Source organism: Narcine bancroftii, chromosome 3 (assembly GCF_036971445.1).
Source record: "Narcine bancroftii isolate sNarBan1 chromosome 3, sNarBan1.hap1, whole genome shotgun sequence".
Classification (NCBI taxonomy): domain Eukaryota; kingdom Metazoa; phylum Chordata; class Chondrichthyes; order Torpediniformes; family Narcinidae; genus Narcine; species Narcine bancroftii.
Window position 1 is genome coordinate 156,423,322 of NC_091471.1, and position 13,824 is coordinate 156,437,145.

The 13,824-nt window shown below is 37.2% G+C and overlaps 1 protein-coding gene across 2 annotated transcripts in view; it reads right to left on the bottom strand.

Moving 5' to 3' along the window:
* Window positions 1-13,824, bottom strand: part of sdad1 (SDA1 domain containing 1) — a 106,791-nt gene that overhangs the window by 75,525 nt on the left and 17,442 nt on the right. For both annotated transcript variants that reach the window (XR_011353865.1, XM_069925499.1), the window contains exons 7-9: window positions 6,692-6,749; window positions 1,413-1,487; window positions 488-589 (exon numbers count right to left, since the gene is read on the bottom strand). Coding sequence is in view for 1 of the 2 variants with exons in the window: in XM_069925499.1 (XP_069781600.1) it covers window positions 488-589; window positions 1,413-1,487; window positions 6,692-6,749 (235 nt within the window). In the remaining variant the exon portion in view is untranslated. The remainder of the gene's footprint in view (window positions 1-487; window positions 590-1,412; window positions 1,488-6,691; window positions 6,750-13,824) is intronic.

Sequence of the window (13,824 nt, forward strand, 5' to 3'; positions counted from 1 at the left end):
ATGGTCCATCGAGCCTGCTCCGCCATTCAGTACGATCATGGCTGAACTAATTTATGACCTAACTCCACCTACCTGCCTTCTCCCCATATCCCCTAATTCCTCTATCATGTAAAAATTTATCTAACCGAATTTTAAATATGTTTAATGAGGCAGCCTCAACCATTTCCCTGGTTAGAGAATTCCAAACATTCACTACTCTCTGGGAAAAACTATTTTTCCTCATCTCTGTCCTAAATCTACTCCCCCGAATCTTGAGACTGTGTCCTCTCGTTTTAGTTTCCCTGGCCAGCTCAAAAAACCTTCCTACATCTATCCTATCCATACCCTTCATAATCCTATATGTTTCTATAAGATCCAGAACACTTACATCATTATGGGACACAAAACATTGTCTCTGTTTCCTTGTGTCCAATTTTACTGACTCCTTTACTAACTCTATATTACCAGTATCTCGCAAAAAGACCACTCTTCATAAAGAATTGCTTACTTTCAGGACTTTCAAAGCTTTTTCCAGTTTCTTTTTGTTTTTTGATGATTTCTTTCCAGTTGCATACCTTGTTGCTACATCTCGTGCTGTGAGTCTTTCATCCTAAAGGGGAAAATGTTCACAAGATCATTCAAGTAAAATCTTTTGTCCTCTGCAAAGAATTGTACTGAAAGGAGGTTTAGGGATCACTGTGCCAGGTTCCAGCTCCCACCACAAACTTTCACATCAAACTGCATCCCTTCCCCAAGCTCGGAATTGGAAAATAAAGGTTTTAAGCACCTTCCATGTAGCTTGTTCTGATAAATATCCAAGATGTTCAGCCTATACAATAATATTGACAGCATACCATTTGTTCATCGGTCCTTGAATATTGGCATAGATTCTTTTTCGAGGAGCAAGTACTTCACAATTGTCATTGTAAAACTGTTGCCTATGCTCTGACCCAAGTGTTGTGAATTTAATGTATTAACATGCCTGATTCTGCAACCATTACAACCATCAAATGGCTCTTCACCTTTCTTGTTCCAGGGTAATTTGCCCCAAATTTTCCAAATCTTTTTTCATTGCATTTCCTCACATAAAGCAGCATTCTAGTGTTTCAGCATCTCTTCTAAAATGTGAGTAAAAACTTTATTTTTTCATAAACTTTTAAACTTTGTCTTTCTTGGTGTGACACGTAGTTTTCTGATTAATGGCCTCATCATCCTGACTTTTGATGTCCCACAGAACCCCAAATTCCACTACTCCTCATTATTAATACTTCTTTGATCTTCTAATTATATTTTGTTAATAGCTAGAGCTGAAGACTCAAGTCCACTGGAACCATAACCAAATTATTGATACCCATGAAGTGGAATTCAGCTACCTCCAATATTTCTAAAATAATTCCATAACATCCATTTCAAGAATCAAATTTCTGACTTACATCTGAATCCACGTCGCTGTCATTTTTCTCATCTATATCCTTACCCAGAAAGAATTTCAAGGCTCCAACCAAAATCTGAAAATTTAACAACAGTAGGAAGTTGTGGAGGCAATACAAAATTCAAAACTCAAAGTTTATCATGTATACATGTGATACAGTAGTTTGTTTGGAAACTAATTCCCCAGAGGAGCCAGTCACTGCTCAAAAGACCAGGATACGCATATCAAGCTGGAATATATGTATTGGAGAACATCAGTGACGAGAACAGGAGTATAAATGCAGTTTAATAGAATTAATGATTTTTTAATGCAATTAATGAGATCAAGATGGAAAAGGAGAATATAACAAAAACAAAGTGAGATAAGAAACCTCCAAAATGTAGGCATTTGATTGGGAGAATTAAACATGTGAAAATTAATAAAACAGATACCTTTTTTTTCAGTTCCTTGCAGAACTGCTGAATTCAGTATGTTTATTTTACAATTTTCTTTTTTTTATTTTTTATTTTTCACACTATGAACCATATTAACCAAAATACACACAAACATTTCCCTCTTGAATATACAGTGTCATTTTCTCCCCCTTTCCCCCCTCCCTTCCCTCCCACCCCCCTCCAAACCCATTAAACGTTCAACATATACAATACAATAAACCATTAAACAATGTCATCACACAATGAAAATAAACAAGAAAATTGTGTCATCTACTTTTACACACTGGGTCAGTTCATTTCGTCTTCTCATTCTGTCATTTTAGGTGGTGGAGGTCCGCGGTAGGACTTCTCTGTTGTATTCCGTGTACGGTTCCCAAATTTGTTTGAATACAGTGACTATTTTTTAAATTATAATAAAACAGATACCTTAAGACAAGTATGTTGATAATTTTTAGGTGAGTTTAGCCTATTGACTTATTTCACTTGCATCTTCTATTTCTACGGCTTTCAAGAGATGCATGGATACAAAATAAAAGATTGTGTACAATTCTGGTCATGACATTACAGGAAAGATACAACTGTATTAAAATAGGTGCAGAAATTTACTAGGATACTGACAGCAGAGAAACACAAGGTGAAAAGTTAGATAGGGTAGGGAAATTTTAATTGGAACAAGAGGCTGAGGAAAGATTTAATTGAAGCACACCAAATTATGAGAGGACTGGATTAGGAGAGGCAGAAAAAACGAACTAAATAGCAAAAACTTCAAAGGAGATAAAGAAAAAGAATTCACCCAGAAAGTGCCAGAGGTTTGGAACTCATTGCTGGAATGATGTGGAGGCAGAAACTCTACACATTTAAAACATGCCTCAATATGTACAGTACAACTCCGATTATCCAAAATCAGATTCTCCAAAATATTCATTTATCAAATTTTTTAAAAAATTTTGGAAAAATGAGAATATCTGAAACAAATAAGAAATCTTCACTTAGCTGAAATTTTTTCGGAGCCCAACTGACCGCACAGGTTGAAAAAATTTCACTCGACATGAAATTAGAACGATGATTGTCCTCGTTTCAGGTAACTCTCTCCCCTCTCTCTTCCCATTTCTTCTTTACCTTCCCATATTGACTTTTCTCTCCAACTCTCCCTCTCAAACTGCTTGCCACTATCTCCCAGCCACAAACAGTTGAAAGAACCCCTTGTCCTGGCGTCATCAAAGAACGCGAGACCTTGGGCCTTGTGGCATTCCTTCCCCTCCTATCCCATTCCCTCCCACCTCAGCACACTAGATAACGACACTGACTCTGAGTCCTCTCCTCAGTCTACTTCCCCGGAATGCGTGTGCAGTAGGCCTAGGGGAGGATTTAGCATCGGGAACTCTGGTGTCCGCTGACTTGCCAGTGAGTGTTCCACCAGCCCGGGAAGCCTCCCCGGGGATCAGTGGCAGCGGTGGGTTTGTGTCAGGGATTGGCAGCAGCAGTTGGAAGGTCTCAGTGATTGGCAGCAGTGGTTGGGTTTGTCTTGATGATCGGCGGTAGCGGAAGGGAGGTCTTGGTGATCGGCAGTGGCAGATGGGTTCGTCTTAGTGATTGAGACAGCCAGCAATTTTTAGGTGAAAATTAAACATTATTTTAATGCTTAAAAAGGCTTCCCTTGTTGTTTGTTGTTGTTTAAACACTGATACAAGTTATTTGCTGTTGCTACTGGGCTGTTTTTTAAAAAATGACCAGTTCTCAACAAAAAAAATTGTTTATCTGACATAGGCCCAGCCCCGATGATTTTGGATAATCAGAGTTGCACTGTATTAGAGGTGTCATGACCAACTAGACTATAGATTAAGTGATGGAAAGTAGGATTTGGTTATGTTATGAACTGGAATAGACAGGACAATGTGCCACGCATTTTCTAAATTATAAAAAAAACAGGAAGAATGTGATGCAGAAGCATGCAATTAAGTTGTAAAATACCAGGAGGAGGAAGCAAGGGAATGCTTAACAACCAAAACTGGAAGATGCCACATGATTTAAAGGAACTGGGCTTGAAACTGACAATAGAGCATATTTGTACCTTATTTATAACTTAAGCTAAAAGCAATTGAGAAACTATCTTTGAAATTTTCAACTTGCTTTCAGTTATTAATCGTATTTGTACAGCTCTAAACCACCCATTAAGAGTTTAACTGGAGGCTTCATATATGCCAACCAGACTATTAAAGTAATAAACATTACTTCAGCCTGGCTGACTAATCTTGGTCAACACTGCTGCTTAAACAATGTGATGACGACTTCGACTTAAAGTGCTTGTCCACCCCTGGAAGGTGAAGAGTTCTTCTCCTGGTAAAGACCAGGTTCCTAAACTTCTCTAGTATTGTCCTTACACCAAGAAACATGGCTCTGATCCCAACCTCTACTGGCAGCTGCAGGCTCCCTTTTAGCAGCTGGGGTTCACATGCTCCTCATTGGAAGCCAAGCCTGCCAATCAGAATAGCTTCCTAGTAGGGATTCTGATGACAATAAAAGCATGGAACTAAAGTTCTAAATCATGTACAGAAATACAGAACTTTTCAGGATGCTGTTCTTTGTGCCTGTAACAGCTGCCCATCAATATCCATTGTACAATTACCTCTCAGCCATAAACAATGGAAAGGCCATAGAAGAGATTGGCTGCAAACAACTCCAAGTCTAGGTAGTGCTGTTGCACTATCTTGGGGCTCACTCAGCTCCTTATCCAATTGGAGAAATGCAAAAACTGCAGATGCTGGATTCTTGAGCAAACAGCAAGATGCTGAAGGAACTCAGCAGGTCAGGCAGCATCCATAGGGAGAAATGGTCAATCAACATTTCTCTTCATTGCAATCTGGAAAATCACAGGGTCTCAACGGGTTTCCTGTGGAATTTTTAAAAATCATTTTCTTCTTTCTCTCACCTTATTTAAGTTCTGTGTTGTCTGATTCGTTTAAGGAAGGTAAGCTTCCAGCATTATGCAATAGGCTGGTATTGCTCTTAATGCAAAGAAAAGTTAAGATCTTATAGAGAGCTCCTCCTAGAGGCCAATTTCTTTCTTAAATGTTGAGGTTAAAATTTTGGCTAAAGTTTTGGCCCATAGATTGGAGAATATTTTACCATCAATTATATGTGGACCAATATGGTTTTATTAAAAATTGGTACTCTTATTTCAATATACATTGCTTATTTGACATTATATCGTCACCCTCAGGTGAGGTTCCTAAAAGAATCCTTTCTTTAGATGCAGAGAAAGCATTTAACTGTGTGGTGTGGAGGTATTTATTTACGATTTTAGAAAAGAAATAATTTTGGTCCAAGTTTTATTGCATGGATAAGATTACTGTACTTGTTTCAACTGCCATTGCTTCAATTCTAACTTTCAACAGTTACAACCTTTTAATTTCAAGGGTGTCCTCAAAGTCCATTACTTTTTGATTTGGCTATTATTAATTGCATTTCAAAGCTGTGAGGGCATCTTAGGGATTTGGAGGAAGGGAGTGCAACATAAAGTTTCCCTTTATGCAGAGATGATATTTTGCCTTTTATATCAAGTCCTGAAACCTCCCTACCTTCTATGTTGATGTTACTTATTTAAACAAACTAAATATTCATAAAAGCGAACTGATACGTGTGAATATAATTGCATCAATGTATACTAATTTTCCTTTTAAGGTTATGAAAGATAAATTTACTTATTTAGGTATTACAGTTACAGGAAAACATAAGTCTTTTTAAAGACATATTATTTTCATATTTCCAAGAATTTAAAGAAAAAATCTTTGGCAGGCAATCAGTTCTGCCCAATTTCTAAAAAAAATTAAACTACTTATTTATCTTCATAATACCAATAATAAAATTGTTCAACAGGCTCTATTACTTATTCACACAGAAATGCTGGCAGAATTCAGCCGGTCTTGCAGCATCCATAGGAGGTAAAGATATGTTACCGATGTTTTGGACCCGAGCCCTTCTTCAAGATATAAGCAAATAGCAAGAAGGCATCTGAATAAAGACTGGAGTAACAACACCTCATCTTCCACCTGGGCACCATCCAATCGGATGGTATTAACATCAACTTCTCTGGTTTCCGTTAAATCCACTCCCCCCCACCCCACCCCCCGCTTCTTTCCCAAGTCACCTTTTCCCCCAGCACAATGACTCTTTCTCTTCCTTTTTCCCTGTGTCCTTTCACTGAGCCCAAATCAATTCTCGCCTTTCCCCTTATCATCTCCAATTAACACCTTTTGGCAGTTGGCCTGGACTTCTCCTCTTTTCTCCAGTTTTTATTCTGTCGCCTTCCTGTTTTTTGCTTTTACTTTGGAGAAGGGCTCAAGCCCTATACCTTCTATGGATGCTCAAGACTGGCTGAGTTCCTGCAGCATCTCTGTGTGTTTCACTCTGCTGTTTATTTCCACTGCTGGCTGAAGGTGTTCTCAGTCCCAGAACTTTTCTCAGGCTGCACTCTCCAGCCAACACTGAATAACAGAAAAATTAAATTTCAAAATATTTCCCAAATCTGTCTCAGTTGTAGTGTAAATTAATTTTAAACAATGTAAAGGCTTATCCCAGCTGTATCAGCAAAGTTCATGCTTAAAGCAAGATTGCAGTGCTTAATTATCTAACAATTAGTTCTTTCTGTGCTTATGAATACATACTAGGGAACCCAATCATGTTTATTTAAATCCATATGTAATCTTGTTAGATCAAGATTTTAAGGAAGACATTTTTGCATAACTCTTTTAACATGGCTAAAATATGTCGACATGCATGGCTGTTTTTGCAACATTTCACCACCAGAATGCCCTGTCACATGGGTCAGTAAATGGCCAGTTCTTACCTTGGTCACTTTTGAGAAGCAGGCTGTGGTAATTACATTCACAGTTTTTGCATCATTCCTGCAAATAAATCAAAATCTTCGCTTCATTAAGAACTCCCCTTCCTCTGAACATTTCTTTGACACCCAAAGACATGAGCAATGGAATCTTCAACCATTTATCAGAGGCCATTCAACAAGCGAGAATCTGACATCGAGTGGCTGCTGGTAACTAGTGGGGTTCGCATGGGTTGGTTTTGGGTCCACTACTTTTCAAGTTATATGTAAATTATTTAGATATGGAATTGATGGCTTTATGGCAAAGTTTGCAGTTGTTACGAAGATAGGTTGTGGGGGGGGGGGGGAGGGAGCTGCTGAGGAAGCAGCGTGCTTGCAGAGGGTCTTGGATATTTGGAAAATGGACAAAGAAATAGCAGATGGAATACAAAAGCAAGGATATATTGCTAAGGCTTTACAAGACACTGCTCTCACCTTATTGAGCAGTTCTGTGTCCCAAATTTAAGGAAGAATGTGCTGGCATTGGAGAAGGTCCAGAGGAGGTTTGTCAGAATGATCCCGGAGAGGAGAGGGTTAACTTAGGAAAAGGGTTGAAATGGCTCTGTGCCTGTGGTTGCTCGGGTTGAGAAAGATATCATTGAATTTAAACATATCAAATATTGAAAGGGCTGGATAGAGTGGACATAGAGAAGATGTTTCCAGTATTAGGAGAATCGAGACTAGAGGTCACAGCCTCAGAATAAAGGATATCTCTTCAGAACAGAGATGAGAAGGTGTTTGCTCAGCCAGAGGTTGATGAATCTATGGAATTCATTGCCACAGAGAGCAGTGAGACCAAGTCATTTAAAGCAGAGGTTGTTAAGTTATGGAGAGATGGCAGGAAAATAGGGATGAACTCTGTCATGATTCAAATGGTGAAGCAGGCTCCATGGGCTAAATGGCCTAGTTCTGCTCCTTCCTCTTGTGGTCTTTTGAAGTGTCAACCAGCTATTCAAACGTGGGGAATTAAAATGAAACACACACAAATGCTGGGCTCGTCAGGTTGAAATATTAACAGTTTCTCTTTCCACAGAAGTTCCTGACTCAAGCGCTTCCCGCATTTAATGATTTTATTTAAGATTTTTAAAATATCCTTTTTTTTTTTAAAAATAAAATTAACACTGATAGGAATTTAGAACACCAAAGCTCCAGATTGCTGCACACAACGAACCCAGCCAGACAACTTATGCTGAAGTTTTGTCTTTGGAAAACTGGTTGCACCTCCTTCATTGATTGGTGACGAGGCATAACAGATGGAAACAAAGTTATTTACCCACTCAAGCACTGGGGAAGCTTCACCTGAAAATATCTTTAAACACAATTATTTTGCGGGATGTGGCAAGATGGCGTAGAAAGAAGATGTGCAGTTCCACCTCTCCCCAGTTGAACTAATTAATGTCCGAATTTAAAAGTTGTGAAAGTGGTTAAAGTTAGTTTTTAAAGGTGTCTGAAAAGTAGAGAATAAAAATGACTGCAAATGTGAAGAAATGCAAAGGCACAGTTACAGAAGAAATTAACATAAAAATGTGGAAGAACCGAGGCCGACTCACCAGATTGAAGCCACGGAGTTGTCAGCAGGAGCCTCCAAGCCTCAACGTACTCCGGTGCCGACCTTGCAATCGGAAGATGGCGCTGGCATTGTTTTGGGCTCGACCGACTCTGACCCTCGTGGCCGTGAAGTCGTGTGTGCGGGTGAGTCGGCTGAGCAACGTTTGTTGCGTGAGCCTGCTGTAATGCCTGGTGGCCTAAAGGCACGCAGTGCTGCATCAGAAGATGCACCTGCGCGATCGACGGTGCTCCCGGGTATGCGCGGTGCGTCGCGCGTCTGAGAACTTCTGGATAAAGTGTGGGCTGTGGGGGGACCAGGACGGCAGCGGGCTGACGAAGTTGGCCCGCTGTTGACGGGGATGCAGACCCCCAGCCGCGCTAGACGAGTAACAAGTGCAGGTGAAGAGGAAGGAAGTCCTGCGTTGTTGGAGCCAAGACAGGAGGAATTTAGCCTGGGGACTGTGGCTAAAGAAGGTAGGTCCCAAGGGGGAGTAGTAGAGCCTGGGTTTGATTCTGTGTTTACGATTTTGGAAGGGATTGCCCATCAGATGGAAAATATGTCAGTGCAGATGTTTACACAGTTAAATCAATGATTTATGGAAATTAAAGTTAAAATGAATAATATTTGTGAAGAAATGTCATCTGTGAAGAATGATATGAATGTGGTTAAAAGTGATGTTAATAGATATTTGAAGGCAGTGGATACTGTACAAGATAATTTTTTTTTAATTGAAAAGGCTTTTCATGAGTGCAAAGACCAAGTGGGACAAAATTTTTTAAAAATGGAAAAAGTGAAGGATTCTTTAGTGGGTTGGGAGATCCAGAAGAGAGAATTGTTGAAGAAGATTGATTCTTTGGAAAATCAAGGACAGAGGAATAATGTAAAAATAGTAGGTCTTCCAGAAGATATTGAAGGTTCAGATCCGGTGAAATTTTTCTTTCAAGAAGTGGATTCCTGACGTGCTGGGAAGTTAATTTTTTTCCGGATGGTCTGGAATTGGACCGGGCACACAGAGCATTGAGGAAGAAGCTTATCCGGGCCAACCACCACGAGCAGTTTTGATTCAGGATAGAGAAATGATATTGCAGATTGCCTTTCAAAAGGCTTGACAAAATCAGACTCCAATGATGGTCCAGGGCAATAGAGTGTTTTTTTTTAAATGCTGATTTGAGTCAAGAAATTATTAAGAGGGGTAGAGAATTTAATTCAGCTAAAGAAGTATTGTGGAGAAAGGGTTATAAATTTGCCTTTCATTATCCTGGTGTATTGAAAGTTTTTTATGGAAATTTTCAGTCTCAATTGTTTGAGAATGATCATGAAGCATTAATCTTTGCTAATTCATTGCCAGATTTATGAGGAGGTGGACAGTCACCGTTATTGTCACCTAAAAGGAGGTTATTTGATAAATGGAATGAGAATGGAAAGAATAGAAAGAAGGTCGAACTGACAGAGAGTCTTCTTGATATTGAAGATCTGGAGCAGTCATTGGAATCGTTGGGTTAATTATGTTTGATTAATAATTTTGGAATAGTTTGACTAGGGTGGGGGGGGGGTGGATGGCGCTGAAGCTTTTGAAAGTCATCTGCCACTAGTTAGTTTTACCACACCGAGATTTTTGGGGAGTTACTACACTATTGTAGTTTAAGAAGTGAAATAGTAATTTTTTTTTAGTGAATTGCGGGGTTTTATATATATATAAGGGGGGGGGGGGTTGTATTTTATTTTGAAGGGGTTTTTTTTTAGGAAGGGGAGCAATATTTTATAGTAGTGTGAAGTGTGTATATTTTTAAGGTAAATAAAGGTCTAATTTGAATTTTGCAACTTTTAATGTACAGGGATTGAATAATCCGATTAAGTATAAATGTGCATTGGCTTACATTAAAAAAAAAATGAAAGTTGATATTGCTTTTTTACAAGAAACACATTTGATGGAAAAACAACATTTAAAATTGAAGAGAGATTGAGTTGGATATGTAGTTGCTTCTTCTTTTAATTCTAAGGCAAGGGGTGTAGCGATTTTGATTCATAAGAAAATACCATTTGAGTTGGAATCATCTACGGAGATTGTTGGTAGGGTTTTGATGGTGAATTGTAAAATGTTTGCAGAATCGTGGCCATTATTGAATGTTTATGCGCCTAATGTGGATGATGATCGATTTATATCTGAGGCTTTTCTTACATTAAATCAGGCTAATGAAAATATCTTGATTGGAGGGGATTTTAATTATATTTCGGATCCATTATTGGATAAATCTCCGAAAAGTTTAAGGAAATCAAAGATGGCGGTACAAATGGGATCTTTGATGAAAGACTGGAATTTAGTTGAAATTTGGAGGAAAATAAATCCGACAGAAAATGACTTCTTTTCATTCATTCAGCCATGATTCATTTTCTAGAATAGATTTGTTTTTGATTTCGGCACATTTACAGGCTTGAGTTGTGCAGGCTGAATATAAGAGTAGGATTATATCTGATCATTCTATGTTATTTATATCTTGTGTTGGTTCAGAGGTGATGCAATTAACTTATCGGTGGAGATTTAATGTAATGTTATTGAAGAAACCGGAGTTTATTACTTTTGTTAAGGAACAGATTGCTTTATTTTTGGCTGAAAACACTATTCAGTTTGTAGTAATTTTGTTATATGGGATGCTTTAAAAGCATATTTACGTGGTCAAATTACTAGTTATTCTACAAAAGTAAAAAAACAGTATTTGGCGGAAAGTTTAGCTTTGGAGAAGCAAATTACTGAGTTGGAAAAAGAATTTCAGAAGGTTACAGAAGATAAGAAAGCAGCATTAGCTAAGTTGAAATTACATTATAATACTTTACAAACATATCAGTATGAGCGCTTAATTCAAAGATCTAAACAATGTTATTATGAGTTGGGTGAGAGGGCTATTAATTATCGAGAACTATTAATGCTGTTAAAAAGAATTCAATTGTTACTTATAAACCTCAGGAAATCAATGATCAATTTTATTAATTTTACCAGAAACTATATATTTCTGAGGGAAATCAGGATGATGGTTCTATTGAATCTTTTTTATTTAAGTTGCATTTACTGGTTTTGGGAGAGGAAGAAGTAAAAGAATTGGAAGCTCCGTTTACAAATTTTGAGATTAAAGAAGCTATACAGGGGATGCCAAATGGAAAGTCGCCAGGTGATGATGGATTTTCAGTAGAATTTTATAAGGTGTTTTATGAAGATTTGTCTCCTATATTTATGGTTGTGCTTCAACAAATAACTGATGATCAGTCATTACCAGAATCTTGTTCAAGTGCAATAATTACTGTGATTCCAAAGAAAGATAGAGATTCATTGAATGTAGCCTCATATCGACCAATTTCTTTATTAAATGTAGACTATAAAATAATAGCTACGGTACTGGCAAATAGACTTGCTAAATATTTACCTCAGTTAGTGCATACAGATCAAGCAGGTTTTATTAAGAATAGATGTGCGTCTGATAATATTCTTAGATTGATAACATCGAGACAGCATCCCAACCAATGGTGGTTGCGCTTGATGCAGAAAAAGCATTTGATCAGATTGAGTGGAATTTTTTATTTAAGGTGTTGGAGAAGTTTAATTTCAGCCCTCTTTTTACTGGTTGGGTTAAAGCATTGTATAAAAATCCAATTGCTAGGGTGGTGACGAATGGCCAAACTTCTTTGCCATTTAAATTAACGTGATCAACACGTCAAGGTTGTCCATTGTCACCAGCCTTGTTTGCGTTGGTCATTGAAACATTAGATCAGGCAATTCGACAGAATGATAATATTAAAGGGATAAGAGTTGCAAATGATTAATACAAGATTAATCTATTTGCTGATGATGTATTGATTTATTTGACATATCCAGAACAATCTGGAATATTTACAAGAATGTTTAGTTCAATTTGAGGAGTTATCTGGGTACAAGGTGAATTGGGACAAGAGTGAACTACTGCCAAATTTGAAGGGGAATTATGAAGCGTGTACACATTATAAAATTAAGATGATCTGATAAAATTAAATACTTAGGAGTAATTGTGAATGCGAATTATTAGTCTTTATATAAATTATGTACCTTTATTAAAAAAGATTTAAATGGATTTGATTAAATGGAAGGATCTTCCATTGACATTAATAGGTCAAGTAAATTGTATTAAAATGAATATTTTTCCCCGTATTCAGTATTTATTTCAGTGAATTCCATGTTTACTTCAAAGGGTTTTTTTCAAGATTTGAATAGGGCGGTGAGGAAATTTTTATGGAAGGAAAAATTAGCTCGAGTAGCTTTACAGAAATTGACGTGGAAGTATGCATTAGGTGGACTTCAGCTGCCTCATTTTCAAAATTATTATGAGGCTGCACAGTTAAAGTTTCTTAGTAGAATGATGGATATTAATCAGCCTCCTAGTTGGGCTAAGGTGGAATTAGCTTGTATTCTTGAACTTGATGATCATCAATTTATACATAAGTGGAATTTGCATTTATTGCAAATATATGCTGGTATTAAAGCATTTCCTAAACATATGGGTTAATAGAAATTATATGGTTAAATTATCAATTCAAACTTTGTTATATCAAAATCATCTTATTTATTTTTCAATATTTAACAGATATTTAAAGATATGGCATTCCCAGGGTATAAAAGTGATCCAGGATTGTTTTGAAGAGGGACAGTTCCTTTCTTTCAATTGATTGAGGGAAAAATTTAGAATATCAGTAAATTCTTTATTTGTGTATTATCAACTTAGAGCTTTGATAAAGGATAATTATGGAAAGGATATGAAATTACCTGAGTTAATGAAGTTTGAATCTTTGAATTTCCTCTATATCAAGGAGGGGCTTTATTTCAGATATGTATCGGTTGTTGCAAGAGGCCACGGACAAACCGAATTTGGAGAAATCTAGAAATAAATGGGAAAGTGATTTAACTTATGATATACCTCAGGAGGACTGGGAGGTTATGTCATGAAGGGGTAACTAAATTGACTAATGTAAGATATTGTTTGGTTAATTATAATTTTTTGCATCAGCTATATTTGACTCCGGAGAAACTGAAAAAATATGGATTTAGTAATCTGGATTTGTGTTTTAGATGTGGGTTAAATACTGGAACTTTATTCCATGCAGTTTGGTCTTGTGACAGGGTACAACCATTTTGGGAAAAAATTAGGGTAATTTTGGAGAAATTATTTAAAATTAAATTACCATTAGACCCAGAGATTTTTTTTGTTGGGTTATATGGTTTCTTTGATTGGTTTGGGGTTGGATAATTTTCAGATAGCTTTTGTTCATTTAGTATTATCAGTGGCATGTAAATGTGTAGCAATTACTTGGAACAATAATGTAGAGATTAATATAGCTCGTTGGCAAAATGAATTGAGATCTTGTATTTATATGGAAAAAAATAACAATTTACATGGTAATTATTTTTTTAAATTAAAATGTGGTCACCTTATTTGGAATATAAGAGTTTAGAAACATCTGAAAATGTTGTATATGTTTTATGTTTTTTTTGGCTCCCCTTGTGGGGGCTGGATGAGGGGGGGGAGGGAGG